Consider the following 16,188-nt stretch of genomic DNA (forward strand, 5'->3'; position numbering starts at 1 on the left):
TGAGACTTGAAGTAGGGTTTCCCCTTGCGTTGCAAGGGCCGTGGCTTTTGTGGCGCGATGGGTAACGATGCTTCGTGGGTGTCAGTTGTTGATGTGTGCAAGGGTCCCTGGTTCGAGCCCGGGTTGGGGCGAAGAGAGGGACGGAACCTACACTGTTACACTATCATCCCTGTATAATCTCCAGGCCGTAGAAACAATTGGCTGATTTGAATGTGAGTGACACTGCACTAGAAGCGTGCAGGTTATAGTAAAATTGAGAGCAATTGTCATACCTTAATGCACACTGCAGCTGTTTTCTCCAGTTGGTACATAGTGTACCTGTGAGAGGAGAGTTGAGTACAGGAATTAAGATCACTCAGAGTTTTGAATCTCCTGACCCAGACATAAGAGGAAGTAGTATGCACACATCACTACTCTAACTGTTGGTGTGCTCGGTATAATTGCAGTGCAATGTAAGTGCCAATCTTGTGGGACTTGACCGAGAGATAGACTAGGTGTTGCAGGCCAAGACCCAGACCAACACAGAACAAGACTGTATTTATGAGGTCAGTAGAGGTCACTAGACAGCCAGACCTTAGAAGAATGAGTGTATCTACTGTATGGGGGTTGGAAAAGTAGAACATTATCCCTTTTCTTTGGCTGAGGTTTCAACTTAACACTTTGTGGTCCACTTGAAACCTTCTCCCAGGGTTGTGCTCTCTCTTACCGTTACCATATGTTATTTCCCCTTCCTAAGGCACAAATGGAAATATGTGGCCATCTTGCCACGACAAAGTCACAACACAATATGGCTTGGGCTAGGCAAATATGTAATGTTTGTTCCCTCTTACTTTATGGTAGGTGGAAATGTCCAGTTCTCCAAGCATACATTTATACCAAAGAACCCACAGGGGGACAAAAGGGGAAACATGAATATTCCTGACTGTCTCAGGGAAAAGCCATGAAAGGGTGCTGTAAAGCATTACATTTCTGTCAAAATTTGTGATGAGAATTTCTATTTCCAACTAGGGACGCATTACAATGCAGTTTTGCTGGTGGGAGTGCTGAACATCAACAGTTTTGTTTTAGTGATGCACAATATTTTACCACAGACATAGGTTACTGTAGGCTACAAGTGGGATATTCAAATGGAATTCTGAGTGTTAGGTTTTTTTATGCCTTTGCTGTGTATTGCCAAATCTGACTTCAGCCCCCTGGCCTAACCTACTCTATATTTTCCAATCCTGGTTAGTTACACAATTGTATTGATTACTGCTGACCATTTAATAGCTAATAAGACATGACAATCAACATTGGGTTCATGTATTTTAGATAGGAAATCGTATCGGAATGTGATCCAACCGCAACAATGGAACTGCTGGATGGCCTGTCACTTTCCAGTCTACGTCTGTTTTGTCTCAGAATCAGGTAAAATTGTAGAAAATTGTAGCCGCTAGAGGGATACACATACGCTTTCAAAACTCCGTAAACAGCGTCCCATCACTGTGTCCCATGGAGAAATGGAATTGCCGCCACTGAGTACCGGTCTGACTTCCCACTTTGGCAAAAAAAAAAGCCCGAAACGTTCGAAACATGATTTCCACGCTCTTAAAAAGACTTGAGAAAGTGCTTTAAAGCGGACGCCCAGTGCTGTCTCTCTCTCCAAGTGTCTCTCTGCTTCAGGCAAATGAATGAGGATCGCGATGCTTCTTACTTTTGCAGCTCTCTCTCTCGCCTTACAAGATCATTTTGTGCATTTCAACTTTTGAATATCAAAAAACAAGTCAAGGAATGTTTATTTTTTCTTTAATAAAATAATGACAGGTCGGTTTATTATGACTTTTATTTAGAATGTAATATGTGGCATTTTGCATACTGTTTTCCTTTACTGGTGGGATAAGGAAACAAAAAGGTGTAACAAGCGTTTGGCGGACAACTGTGGGTTTCTGCGACTAGGCTAACTCTTACAATCCAAGGAGTGATGGGGGGCATAATCAACCGGATCCCCTCTGATTGATTACTTATTAGTCATCCCTTTGGCTTAATGAGACCCATTGAAAAGGCACAGTAGAACACCTGCATGAATCAAATATTCCTGTGTCCCTTCAATCTCTCCAGAAGAGTCTTACTTTTGCTTAAACGCGGGCAAGGAAAGGGGGTCGTGGCTTAACATTAGCCAATAAGGGGGATATTACAGTATCGCTTCATGGGTTTATTTAGTCTGATTCTACGGTTTGACAAGCAGCTGTAAAGAAAAAAAAACAGAAAGAGAAACTCGGGAAGATTTTTATAGAGGAGCATTGTGGACCTACGATTTTTATACTTGTCGAATTTATATCTATTCATTGCTCTTTATATATTTTTATCACCCCTTCTCCTGAAAATGAAACTTTTGACTTTTCCCTGGCTGCCTTGCCTGGTGATACTCATCTTATGTTTTGGATCAGAGTGCGGGACTGTCCGGAGAAAGGGGAGATCCAAAAGGGACTTGGTGCGTATCAGGGAGGCGAGAGCCACCTTCCCAGGGGCTTGTGCCACACGTCTGCCGCGGGGCAAACGCTCCTTGCCCGGCATGGAACGACGGGTGCCTCGCCAGCTTCGGCGCTCCTCTCAGGCGGAGGAGAACTCTCCAAGTCGGGTGAAAGCTGTTTATTTTACCGGCAGGGGAGACCAACTTCGGCTTAAACCGGGCGTGGAGATACCGAGAGGGAATTTTACTCTGGAGATGTGGATCAAACCAGAGGGAGGTCAACGATCTCCTACGGTGATTGCAGGTAGCCTAAACAACTGTCTCAGTTCACAAATTAATTAATGATCAGAATGATTTTACTAGTCTATGCGCCCTAAAATTCAACAGCATATTTCAAAGTTAAGTGTGAAATATATATATGTTATTACCTCGTACACATTAAGCAGTAAAGTAGGCTAATATATGTTAATAAACCAATTGAATGGCATGACCCATATTTAGCTGTGTAGGCTATTATTTTATCATGCATGTTGTTTTAGCTCAAACCATGCACGGTTGTCACAGTAAAACATCATGCAGTCGTAACTGAGTTGAGAGTGAGTTCATCTCACAACTGACCCACGCCAATGTAATGTGATGTAATACCTTGAAAAGTGCAATAGCCTTTGAGAGATTTTGTGTAGACGCACGCATTAGCCTACTTGTGTATGATCATTCAGCTAATATTTTCGGTCTTAATGAATGCATTTTATATAAATATAAATAACCTGGTATATTTTTCGAAATGTTCCTCATTTAAACTCTCATGAGCAAAATTACTCAAATATTGGGTGGTCTATCACCATTTTAGCTTATTTCAAGGTTATTTGATATTTCCATTTATTCCGCATCACTTGATTGACAGGTGATGTCATCGTGCGTAGAAATTGTATTTTTTATGAGACGTCTGGCTATTTTAAACTATGATGTAATGCTCAAAACTTTGAATCTGTGGGAACGTCACAGCAGGCAAAATGAGAGAGCTAGAGAGATCCATTTTTATTCTGATGTGTCTAGGGCACCGTCCGTGCCGCAATCCAAAGTGCCTCCCAAATCGACACTTCTGGATTGGCTGCTGAGGTTACGAGACAGGAATAGAGTTCCAGGGTTTTCCCCATTGCGCGGAGGGACGCGCTATTAGCTGCGTCTGGGATTCCTCAAACCTCGACATTTGCGCATAACATTAGTTGACTCTTACATTAATAAAAAATTAAACCGACTGTTGGATTGGGTGGTCTTAGCAGAACAGTCTAAAGACTGGTTTTAGCATTGTAAAGGGATGGGAGGGAGACAGTGACCTGCTTCATCCACGCACAACTTACCCTGTGAATGTTGTGAGCTACTACCGAACAGACTATAGCAGACACCGTACTGGTTACAGTCATGTCATTCTGAAATCCACAATGCCAAGTCTTAGACGACATTTTCTTCCAATGTATATAATGTTTATATATTTCAGTGTCTGTGCCACTGCTTCTGATGTATATTTGTATGAGATTCGATCCCATTGGCTGCCAACAGGGAGCGTTGCAAACACAACTGATTGCATGTGTGCAGATGCATACTACTGTCTGCGACCCCTTGTGAGGCACTTACCATTGAGAAGGGATCTCCAAAAGGTTTTACACACACACACACACACACACAGAGAAATTACAGTTGGCCCAGAACAGAGCAGCACTTAAATGTAGGTCTACAAGGACAGTTAATATCAACAACATGCAAATCAATCTTATCTGGCTCAAAGTAGAGGAGAGATTGACTGCATCACTACTGCTCTTTGTGAGAGGTATTGACGTATTTAAAGTATCAAACTGTCTTTTTATTCGGTTAACACACAGCTCAAGCACTCATACATACCAAACAAGATACCAGAGGTCTCTTCACAGCCCCCAAGTCCAGAACAGAGGCTAGGAAACGCATGGTACTTTATAGAGCCATGACTACGTGAAACTCTCTTCCACCTCAGGTAACTCAAGCTAGCAGAAAAATCTGATTTAAAAAAAATTGATAAAAGAACACCTCACACACTCTAAAATACACACTCACACACTATTCTTAGCAATGTAATATAGTATTGTAATGTAAAAATGGAGCAATGTAAATGTGTATAATGCACAATGTTTTGTTTGATGTAATGTTTTATCTCTGTTTGAGCCCCAGGAAGAGTAGCTGCTGCCTTGGTAACACCTAATGGGGGTCCTAATAAAATACTAATACTCCTGGTCCATCCGTGTGTGTGTGTGTGTGTGTGTGGGGGGGGGCGTACATGCATATGTGCACGTTTATTGTGTGTGTGTGTGTGTATGTGTGTATACAGTATATGTGTACTAGGTTTGGCCTGGTGGTGGGGGCTGCTTAAGCCAGCCCCTTATTAAATTCACTTTAGGCATTTCAACTCTTCAGGGAATCTATTGAGAGCTCTGTGACTCAGATAAATGTCTTAGCCCAACCAGGACATGCAGTCTGCTCAGGGCATGTCACATGTATTACCCATCTTAGCCTATCTTATACATTCAGTTTTATTGTTTGCTCTCGTGGCATTAAGATCAGTGTGGTTGGAAAAATTTGCTTTTGAAGGAAAATAAGAAATGCCCTATCGAGCAAATGTTGTGATGCCTAATCTTTTAAATCCAATTGAGACCTCCCAACAATCCCAGGCCTAAAGCAGTCCCATCCTGTTGTTTTGACCCAGGCCTGGCTTGTTTTCTACAGCTGTTTCAGCCTTGTTGTTGTTTTTGCCCCGCTTTTTATCACGACACTGCTGTTGTTTTTTTATTGAGCTTGTCATCTCGCCGTTTCATAAGTGAGGGGAGATGAGTAGTACAGTACAGTACTGGGGTATTTACTTATTGTTTACAGTAAAACACACACAGTGAGACCTCTGAGTGCCAACAAAGTGACAGCTTGAGGACCAGAGATAACTCCTGTTTGATAAACATACATCTGTGGTTCCTTTCTGGTCTTACTTACTTAAAAAAAACTATACATTGTTTGTTAAGGGCTTGTAAGTATGCATTTCATGGTAAGGTCTACACCTGTTGTATTTGGCAAATTCATTTCATTTCATTTGATTTGATTTATTGACTCTATGGCCTAAAACAAGGGCTAGTGGAATACTCAGGTCCTAGTCCAAACCACTTACACAGCAAGCAAGAGTTCCAAGACTCAGGGCCCACCATGTACGTATGTTGCATTGCTGGCATGTGTATGGCCCACCATTGCTGACGTGTTTACAGAATGCAATGTATTTAGTAATGCCTGTTTGTTTGTGGTAGCTAGTATGTAACATTGGCTCTGAGACACAGAGAGGCATTTATGGGATGGGCACTTGCCAGAAGAACTCACTGCTTACTGACATGAGGAGATGTACCCACTGCAGTCTGCTTACTGGTATCAAACAGGAATGCTGGGCATGTAAAACTGACCTGTATCACACACACACACACACACACACACACATTGTCATTTGTAATGCAGATTTGGTCGATGGAACTGCAGGAGAATGACTCCAGCAGAGCAACACGATTCAGGACCTTGAACAGCGTTGACAAAATGAGCATGCGCACACAGGAAGTAGAAAGGACCATCAAAAAAGGGAAAAAAAAGAACCATTCTTTTTACTCAGGATCCCAGGGTAGCAATAATGGAATAGCTCAGTGTTACAACTCCACTGGCTGGCCGATTTGATTTGGGCACTCGTTCAAATACACGCAAACGCCACCAACACCTGTCACTGAGCAGCCTTTCGTTTTACAAAGGAGGATGAGTGCTGTTGCTTTAGCGTAGCCTCTTCGGGCTAACCCTCCAGTCAAAGAATCTGTAACGTTGTCTTCTCCCTATTGTGACATGTTGACATGTTGTAACAATTCGTCCCACTTTTGAAAGTTACTCAAAGATGGTCTTTAATGAGGAAGGGGACCCTTAAATTACAGTTCAACTTGACTGAATGCTACCATGCACTTTACATCCTCATGGCAGTTCACGTCACACATTAGCATGTCATGTTCCGTGTCCTAATGTGAGATGAACTTTACTTCTGACCTTTCTGCCCTTTTATCCAGGTCATGCAGGCCTGTCTCACATCAGAGGAAGGGAAATAAACAGCAAGACATTGGATCAGAGTTTCTCTTCCATGACCAGCTGTAAACAATAAATACCCATGTTGGCAGATGCATCATTTGATAACAAAGCAGAGAGGCACTTAAGTGCTATGCAGCTTTTAGATGTTAGATCATATATAACTAATGACATATACCATCTAAGATTACATAAAAACACTTTGGTTAATGAGATAGTTGAGTATTAAACTTTAATACTCACTCTAGATTTATAGTTTTATAATACGTTAGAGGAAAGCCACAGGACATACAGCAAAGGGCTACATGTAGTCGCTCATCTCTTGATTTCAGACTGTAGTAGGAAACTTAAGGATGAGGTTTAGGGTTTCTGTTGAGGTAATCTAAGGCTGGAAAATGCTGTGAAATTACCATGGTATTTTCCCCAAGCTGTCTGTTACTGTATAGTTTTGGCACATAAGAGATCATTTGCATTCTCTTTTTAATCATTAAATGTAATGAAAAGGTTTCAAGTTAATTACATTGTTGAAAGATGTCTCAAGTTAGTTATAGAGCAAATTGTAATTGACTTGTAATTGACTGTAATTTTTCTGGTGGTTAAAGGGTTTTCACCTGTGGGATGTCTATTGTGTTTAGAGTCTAAAGTATCAGTGGAAATTTCCAACATGTCAAATACCCAGTGTGACGCTCACTTCACTGTGTCCGTACACAAAGTCCCTTTCCCCGACTTTCAGAGCCCAAACATTTCAAAAGCACACGCAAAGGCCATTGTTCCCTTTCTCCCTGCTTTTCATCAGATTTCTCTGACGTTTTCTCTCTCTTTTTTTCTGTATCTGAGTGTGTTTGCTTTGGGGGAAGACAAATCGCAAGTTCAAGCAAGGTTGACTTTGAACCTGACACGAATGGCTTTTAGCCGTAGCGTCAGTGTGTGTGTGTGTGTGTGTGTGTGTGTGTGTGTGTGTGTGGTTGTGTGCCCTATCCAACCACAGAGCAGGTTGGGTCTGGAAAAGTGTACTATATTAGATGAATTGAGGTTGGCAGAATTATGACAGCTGTTTACACTAGGAGCCTTACACACATTTCAGAACACCTTTTAGCCTTGAGTGCGCTAGCTGACAGATGGAGTTTTTTTTCCTTCCACTGTAGTGGAAATAGTAAGGACGTCACACTCAATACGGCTGACCTTGACGTTGAACCCCACCATGCTATTTGAATGGCTTTGCGATTAGAATATCCCCCTGACTCTTACTGTATGTATGTACAGCTGATGAAAAACGTGAAAAATCCTTAAGAGTCTATTGAAGCACTGGTGCGTCAATCTAAGTAAGATCATAAAAAAATCCCTATCAAAATCTGCCAGTTTAAGCTAGAGATATCAGATACACTTTTTGCATGGGCTGCGTCTCAATCCACCGCATCCGCCTATGTTGGCGTTCTGGTGGAAGGTGGCCGAGCCACAGCAGTGTTTGTCAGACCATGAGACATCCCCAAAATTGTTCTTCTCACGAAAATGTCTGTAACTTCCAAACGGTTTGGCATGCATGACCAGTCTATGGAAAGGGAAGACTCTCACGAACACGATGGTGTTCTCCGTTTTGCACAAAGACTCCCACTAGTGCCCCGGGACTCGTCTGAAGGTAACCCATACAACCCATTGCCATGTGAATACTGTGGATTGCATTGGGTTGCATTGGATTGTATTGGTTTGCATTAGACACTTCTACTTGGTTCACATTGGTTTAAAAATACCTGAAATCGGCTCAGATCTCTTTACTTCATTATGTGGATGGCAGTGGAGGCTCCTCAGAGGAGGAAGGGGAGGACCATCCTCCTCAGTGAATTTCATAAAAATGTAAATTGTAAAACATTAAAAAAGTTATGATTTTTAGTTAAACTACACTAAATATAATCACACAACCAAATAATTGATTAAAACACACTATTTTGCAAATAAGGTCTACAGTAGCCTTAACAGCACACTGTAGGGTAGCACCCTGGGGTGGCCGGAGGACAGCTAGCTTCCGTCCTCCTCTGGGTACAATGACTTCAATACAAAACCTAGGAGGCTCATGGTTCTCACCCCCTTCCATAGACTTACACAGTAATTATGACAACTTCCGGAGGACGTCCTCCAGCCTATCAGAGCTCTTGCAGCATGAACTGACATGTTGTCCACCCAATCAAAGGATCAGAGAATTCATCTAGTACTGAAAGCATAAGCTACAGCTAGCTAGCACTGCAGTATATAAAATGTGGTGAGTAGTTGACTTAATTTCTTCCAAAAGGAAGGAGAAGCAATAGAGAAATATATAGAGAACTGGGCAAATGGAATATGAATGAGAGTCATCCAAGATGCTGTCATAAAAATAAGGCATACTCATGAGAAAAAAAATTGTCGGCACTGACTTCCACAGGGCCCCTCGCAGGATTCGGAGTACTGCTTCCCCCCGTGTTTGTACATGTGAGAAACATATGCTCCTGCCAGGGGTGGATCCCGCTTCTCCACAAAAATTATTTGTGAGCACATGTACTGTACTTCCTCATGCTTGAGGAGCTTAGCTAGGTGTTAGGCATATCAGAGTTCTCTGGTGAATGTGCATAGGCACACACACATTGTGTTCACACACGTACTGTACGCACACGTACACATACCCATGTGAAAAAAATAATGTGTTTTCGGACACGTGTGAACAAATTACGTGAACAATTCTGATGGGGCCTCCTGAGTGGCACAGCGGTCTAGGGCACTGCATCGCAGTGCTTGAGGCGTCACTACAGATCCGGGTTTGTGTCGCAGCTGGCCACGAACTGGAGACCCATGAGGCAACGCACAATTGGCCCAGCGTCATCCTGGTTAGGGAGGGTTTGGCCGGCTGGGATGTCCTTGTCTCATCGCACTCTAGCGACTTCTGTGGCAGGCCGGGCTTAGCACGCTGACACGGTCACCAGTTGTATTGTGTTTCCTCCGACACATTGGTGCGGCTGTCTTCCGGGTTATGCAAGCAGTGTGTTAAGAAGCAGTGCGGCTTGGCAGGGTTGTGTTTCGGAAGGACGCATGGCTCTCGACCTTCGCCTCTCCCGAGTCCGTTCGGGAGTTGCAGCGATGGGACAAGACTGTAACGACTAAATGAATATCACGAAAAGGGGTACATTTAAAAAAATAAATAATAATATTTTTTTAAAATCTGATGGGATTTTTAATGTTCACATGAGTCAGATGTGGTTTTCGGACACATGAAATTTCACATTTCACATAGATTTTTTTCACCACTTCCAGGTACATCTGGTCTCCCATGCAGGGATAGACCAGGACCAACCCTGCTTAGCTTCAGAGACAAACCAGCAGTGGGACGTAGGGTGGTAATGTTGCTGGAATTAACATACCAAATTTTGCAACTGGAAAAAAGGCAGCAAAAGGGGTAACATAGGGTAACATAACGAAAGACAGGGAAAATTGCATTATTATAAAAACATTTTCAGATGATATATTTTTCTTAACCATTTATAATTCATTTGTTCTCACATTTGGAAGTTATTTCCTTGCTATATTTTGTTTGGCTATTTTTTACTTTTGGGTTTATGTTTTGCTTTCAATATCATTCTTTTTGTTTACAATACTAAGAACTTTGTTCTCGACTTCAGAAGTTTGCTTGATATTAAGGTCACAAAAATAACTCAATCACTAGAGGATTGTACCATATAATAACACTATTACTCTATTAAAGGTGCTTAAAGTGGCAATCCTTCATTTAAACATTAACAAATTGTACTCCCCGCCACAGTTTAAGTAAAAAGCTGAGGGATGGGTCTGGAGAAATTCAATCATTCTCAAATCCATAGACTACGCTATAGATGCAAGGACCGACATCCATGACATCAAAATTCTAGGTTTACTTTTTTTTTAGGCTATACAGTAGTTGCTTACATTTACAATTTGTTTACAAACATTGGAGTAAAACAAGTTTGAATTTGGGGTTCTGATGGGGTACAACAGTTAAACTAAGCTCATGATGCATTTATACAATATATTCTTCAAGAATCAGTAGGTACATATCATTAATTTATAAGTCCAAAAATGAATGTAGCAACTAAGGATTGTCCCTTTAACAGGCAGTGACCTTCATACAGCAGAACTATGTCGCCATTTGAATGTGATCCATTAACCTGCCCCCCAAAAATGTATTCTGTCCACTGTTCCATCTTATCACATGTGAGGAGAATACATTATTTCAACCCCACATTTGAATCTGCAATTCCACATGTGAAAGTGATATTTTCACAGTTGGAGTTTTCTTACATGTAAAACTGCAAATTGTACGTGTTTTTTTGTTGTGAGGACACACACACACACACAGCATTCAGAGATCACCTAAGAAGTGAAAGCACATTACCATGCTGAAGCTGACCTGCTTTCCAAGTGCAACAGGAAAAAGTTGTTTTGGTGCGTCTAGCATAACAAGGCTTTTGCAGAAAACAACCTTTTCTGGCTACCCCGAAATGTTGAAATGGCCTCAATGCTCATAAAATCTTTCTTGTAAGAGTTTCTATGGGTCTCCCAAGCTAAATACTGCATGCACCTTAACCCAATTTCCAGGACATTATTTCAACGCTATCTTCAAATGTATCGTGTCAGTACATCTACTACATAATCTGTACCATATTGTTAATGTCTGGCCTACATCTGAAGAATGAGAGAATGTGATTACATGACACACAGATGCATTTGACATTTTGTTGGATGAATTATAAGACAGTCCAGCGTATGCATTTTACAGTTCAAAATTCACATTAAGAATTGGCTATGGGTGACTCGAAGCAGACCTCCTAGGTTGATGTTGTTCAGGAGACAGCCTGAAAAACTAGCTCTAGGGCCGTGAGGCCCCAGAGACAACTTGAAATTTTAATAACTAAGAATACAAATGATAGTGGTGTAAAGTAACTAACGAAAAACACTTTGAAGTAATACTTAAGTAATTTTTTGGGGTATCTGTTGTCATGGGTGTCGTAAGGATAGGACCAAGGCGCAGCAGGTAAAGTGCTCATCTTCTTTATTAGAAGTAACGTGAACACTTAAACAAAATAAACAAACGACGAAAACAGTTCCGTAAGGCAACACAGGCTATACAGGAAAATAACCACCCACAAAACACAAGAAAAACAAACCCCAACTAAATATGGCCTCCAATTAGAGGCAATGACAACCAGCTGCCTCTAATTGGAGGTCCTACCAAAACCCCAACATAGAAATAGAAAACTAGATTTAAACATAGAAATAGAAAACCTTGAACCTAAACCAAAAACACCGAAACACACAAAACAAACACCCCCTGCCATGCCCTGACCAAACTACAATGACAAATAACCCCTTTACTGGTCAGGACGTGACAGTACCCACCCCCCAAAGGTGCAGACCCCGAATGCACCTCAAAAACAAAAACCCCACAAAAACAAACCCAAACTTAAAGGGAGGGTGGCCACCATCAACAACGGTCCCTGTGCTACACCCCCCCCCCTCCCAATCCTCCCACTACGCAGGTGGCTCTGGCTCTGGGCGTAGCTCCCGTTCAGAAGACTCTAGGCTGAGGAGCGTCGCTGGAGACTCCGAGCTGAGGAGCGTCGCTGGAGGCTCCGGGCTGGGGAGCGTCTCTGGAGGCTCCGGGCTGGGGAGCGTCTCTGGAGGCTCCGGGCTGGGGAGCGTCGCTGGAGGCTCTGGGCTGGGGAGCGTCGCTGGAGGCTCTGGGCTGGGGAGCGTCGCTGGAGGCTCCGGGCTGGGGAGCGTCGCTGGGGAGCGTCGCTGGAGGCTCAGGGCTGAGGAGCGTCGCTGGAGGCTCAGGGCTGAGGAGCGTCGCTGGAGGCTCAGGGCTGAGGAGGGTTGCTGGAGAACGAGTGCTCACAGCAGGCACTGGCTGTACCGGGTTATGGAGGCGCACTGGAGGGTGAGTGCAGGGAGCAGGAACAGGACGTACTAATGGCCGAGTGCTCACAGCAGGCACTGGCTGTACCGGGTTATGGAGGCGCACTGGAGGGCGAGTGCAGGGAGCAGGAACAGGACGTACTGGACTGGGCAGGCGCACTGGAGGCCTGGTGCGTGGGGCTGGCTTTGGAGGCACCAGACTAGTAACATGCACCTCAGGGATAGTGCGGGGAGCAGGAACAGGGTAAACTGGACCGAGGAGATGCACTGGTGCATCCAGATGCGCTGCGCCGGCACACTTCTCCCTGGCTGCTGGCCAACTCTCGCCCGGCAACTCTGCGGAGCCCTTATTGACCGCACCGGACTGTGCGTGCATATGGGCGACACAGTGCGTATCTCCGCATAACAAGGTGCTTGCTTGATCCATCGCTCCCCATAATAAGCACGGGGAGTTGGCTCAGGTCTCCATCCTGACTTTGCCGAACTCCCCGTGTGCCCCCCCAATTTTTTGGGGGGGATGCCTCTCGGCCTCATGTAGCTCCCTTAATTTCCTCTCCCAGAAAGGTCGTTCTGCCTCCCACGTCCATCCTTCTCCTCGGTGCTCCAATCCCTGCTGCTTGGTCTTTGTTTGGTGGGTGGTTCTGTCATGGGCGTCGTAAGGATAGGACCAAGGAGCAGCAGGTAAAGTGCTCGCCTTCTTTATTAGAAGTAACGTGAACACTTAAACGAAATAAACAAACGACGAAAACAGTTCCGTAAGGCAACACAGGCTATACAGGAAAATAACCACCCACAAAACACAAGAGAAACAAACCCCAACTAAATATGGCCTCCAATTAGAGGCAATGACAACCAGCTGCCTCTAATTGGAGGTCCTACCAAAACCCCAACATAGAAATAGAAAACTAGATTTAAACATAGAAATAGAAAACATAGAACCTAAACCAAAAAACACCGAAACACACAAAACAAACACCCCCTGCCACACCCTGACCAAACTACAATGACAAATAACCCCTTTACTGGTCAGGACGTGACATCTATACTTTACTATTTCAATATTTTACAACTTTTATTTTTACTCCACTGCATTCCTTATAAAATATGTACTTTTTACTCCCATACATTTTCCCTCCTCTCATTACATTTCAAATGTTCAGGCAGGACTGCAATATGGTCCAATTCACACAACTATCAATATAACAAGTTGTCATCCCTACTGACTCTAACCTGCGGACTCACTTAACACAAATACTGAGTTTGTAAATTATGTCTGAGCGTACGAGTTTGCCCCTGTCTGTCTGTAAATAAAATAAAAACAAGAAAATCGTGCCTTCTGGTTTGCTTAATATAAGAAATTTGACGTATGGCATTTACTTTTACGTTGTGCTTTTACTCAAGTATGACAACTGAGTACTTTTTCCACCACTACACTGAAGTATATTTAAAAACAGATACTTTTAGCTTTTTACTCTAGTAGTATTTTTCTGGGTGACTTTCACTTTTGCTTGAGTCATTTTCTATTAAGGTATCTTTACTTTTACTCACCACTCCACCACTGACTGCTGTAGTGTTGAGCTCTGCTCTCTCTCTGCTGTACTAGAGGTGATCAGTGAGTTATCTAACACCCTCACTCTTTCTCGCTCTCTTTCTATCTTGATTGAGTGTTGTTCTCTTTAAATTAATTTAAGGTGATGTAGTAAGGACCTTTCTGAAAGTCAAAGCTTCTTTGTCTCTTTTTCTCTCCTCTGTCTCTCTATTTGTCTTACCATATCTCTCTGTCTCTCTATCTGATGTTAACTGACTGTCCCGCTCTCTCTGCTCTCTCCCAGGTCTGTACGATAAATGTTTCTACGCCTCCAGCGACCGGGGTTGGCTGCTGGGCATCCGGGCAGTCAGCGAGCAGGGCAACCGTGACCCACGCTTCTTCTTCTCCCTAAAGACGGACCGTGCCCACAAGGTCACCTCCGTCCACTCCAACGCCCGCTACCTGCCCAACACCTGGGCCCACCTGGCAGTCACCTACGACGGCCTCTACATGAAGCTCTACGTCAACGGCGCCCAGGTGGGCGTCAGCCGTGAACAGTCGGGCAATGTCTTCAGCCATCTGACCAAGAAGTGCAAGGTGCTGATGGTGGGCGGGAACGCTCTGAACCATAACTACCGGGGGACTGTGGAGAGGGTAAGTCTGTGGAGGGAGGCCCGGGGACAGAGGCAGATAATCAGGGACATGCAGGGTCATGAAAATCCTCAAGATGCACCTCAGCTGGTGATCAGGGAGACCTTTGAACACCCTGCCCGGAAGTGGCTGACGGTAAAGGATGGGAGCTTCCCCCAGCCAGAGGAGGGTAGCAGCAGGGTGGGTCAGGCTGGAGTAGGGGTAGGAGAAGGTGGAACTGGAGGGTCCCTGGACACCACACTGGAACCCCCGCCCTGTGGTCAAACTGTCTGCGACAACGTGGAAGTGGTGACCAACTACAACCGCACCTGGACCTTCCGGAAGTCCAAGACGGTGCGTTACCGCGTGGTCAACGTGTGGGACGACGCTCGGCGCCAGCCCACTGTCACGCCTCGTCAGATCCACCTGCAGCACCAGCAACTCAACAACGCCTTTGCCGTCTACAACATCACCTGGGAGCTGAGCGTCCACAACGTCACCAACTCCTCGCTGCGCCACCGTCTGGTCCTGGCCAACTGTGACATCAGCAAAGTGGGAGACGAGGCGTGCGACCCAGAGTGCAACCACACGCTGACGGGTTTAGACGCAGGCGACTGTATCAGGCACCGCAGCCACTGCCCTCAGTCCAAACAGGGCAACGGGGTGTGCGACCCCGAGTGTAATTGGGACAACTTCTTCTACGACAACGGAGACTGCTGTAACCCCAATGTGACGGATGTGACCAAGACCTGCTTCAACCGCTCCTCTCCACACAGGTCAGCTCTCTGTCTTTGTCTTTGTCTTTGTCGCTGCTTGATGAGTCCTAAACAAAGATATAGCCTGGCTCCAAAGTTGGAGTCAAGGTTTCTCACAAACCATGAAATGATGTCAAAAGGAGATTTGTATGTACTGTACATTTGATCTTCAAGTTAGGATTTGCCCGTTTTTCAGGGTCTAGTCAACAATTTTGTGTCTGAAAATTGTTCAATCATAAGTACTATCAAGTACTATATATATGTACCTGACATGGCGTTCTGTGCATGCTACCCTCACCAACGCTGTTATTTTTCACTGCTATGATCCATTGTCCTTGATGTTGTCATACATACACACTGTCTGGAGTGACTCACATAACTGCACACATCTTCTCATTACACAGTCAGTCAGGACACTGATGTGAGGTTTTGATACACAGTCTGTCAGTTCCACTGTCTCCTGGCTGGCCCTCTGTGAGCAGAGTGTAACTCTACCCCCGGCGGTATGTGTGGCCCAGCAGGGTGTCCTCTGGGGACGCTAGTCCAATCTGGCTTTAAGACAGACTCAATCTGCATCCTACACTTGGGGGGCCAAACCAACGAAACACACTATAGTGACCCTGGGAGTGCCCAGATGGATTTTTTTCTCTCTTCATTTTTCAACTTCTTTTCTCTCTCTCTCGCTCCTCTCCGTCTATCCTCTGCTGCCCTAATTAAGCTAGATTGATTGGAAACAAGTGAGATTGGAAACAATTACACTCTAGAAAGACCAGAAGGGGTAATTAGAGGTCAGA

General features: G+C 44.2%; 1 protein-coding gene across 4 annotated transcripts in view; it reads left to right on the forward strand.

Annotated features, from left to right (window-relative positions):
• Positions 1 to 1,509: 1,509 nt before the first annotated feature.
• Positions 1,510 to 16,188, forward strand: part of LOC106563270 (pappalysin-1) — a 124,782-nt gene continuing 110,103 nt past the window's right edge. For all 4 annotated transcript variants that reach the window (XM_014128709.2, XM_014128710.2, XM_014128711.2 and 1 more), the window contains exons 1-2: positions 1,510 to 2,753; positions 14,314 to 15,415. In XM_014128709.2, coding sequence (XP_013984184.2) covers positions 2,363 to 2,753; positions 14,314 to 15,415 — 1,493 coding nt within the window. In that variant the 5' untranslated portion in view covers positions 1,510 to 2,362. The remainder of the gene's footprint in view (positions 2,754 to 14,313; positions 15,416 to 16,188) is intronic.

Source organism: Salmo salar, chromosome ssa11 (genome assembly GCF_905237065.1).
Source record: "Salmo salar chromosome ssa11, Ssal_v3.1, whole genome shotgun sequence".
In the NCBI taxonomy this organism is placed as follows: domain Eukaryota; kingdom Metazoa; phylum Chordata; class Actinopteri; order Salmoniformes; family Salmonidae; genus Salmo; species Salmo salar.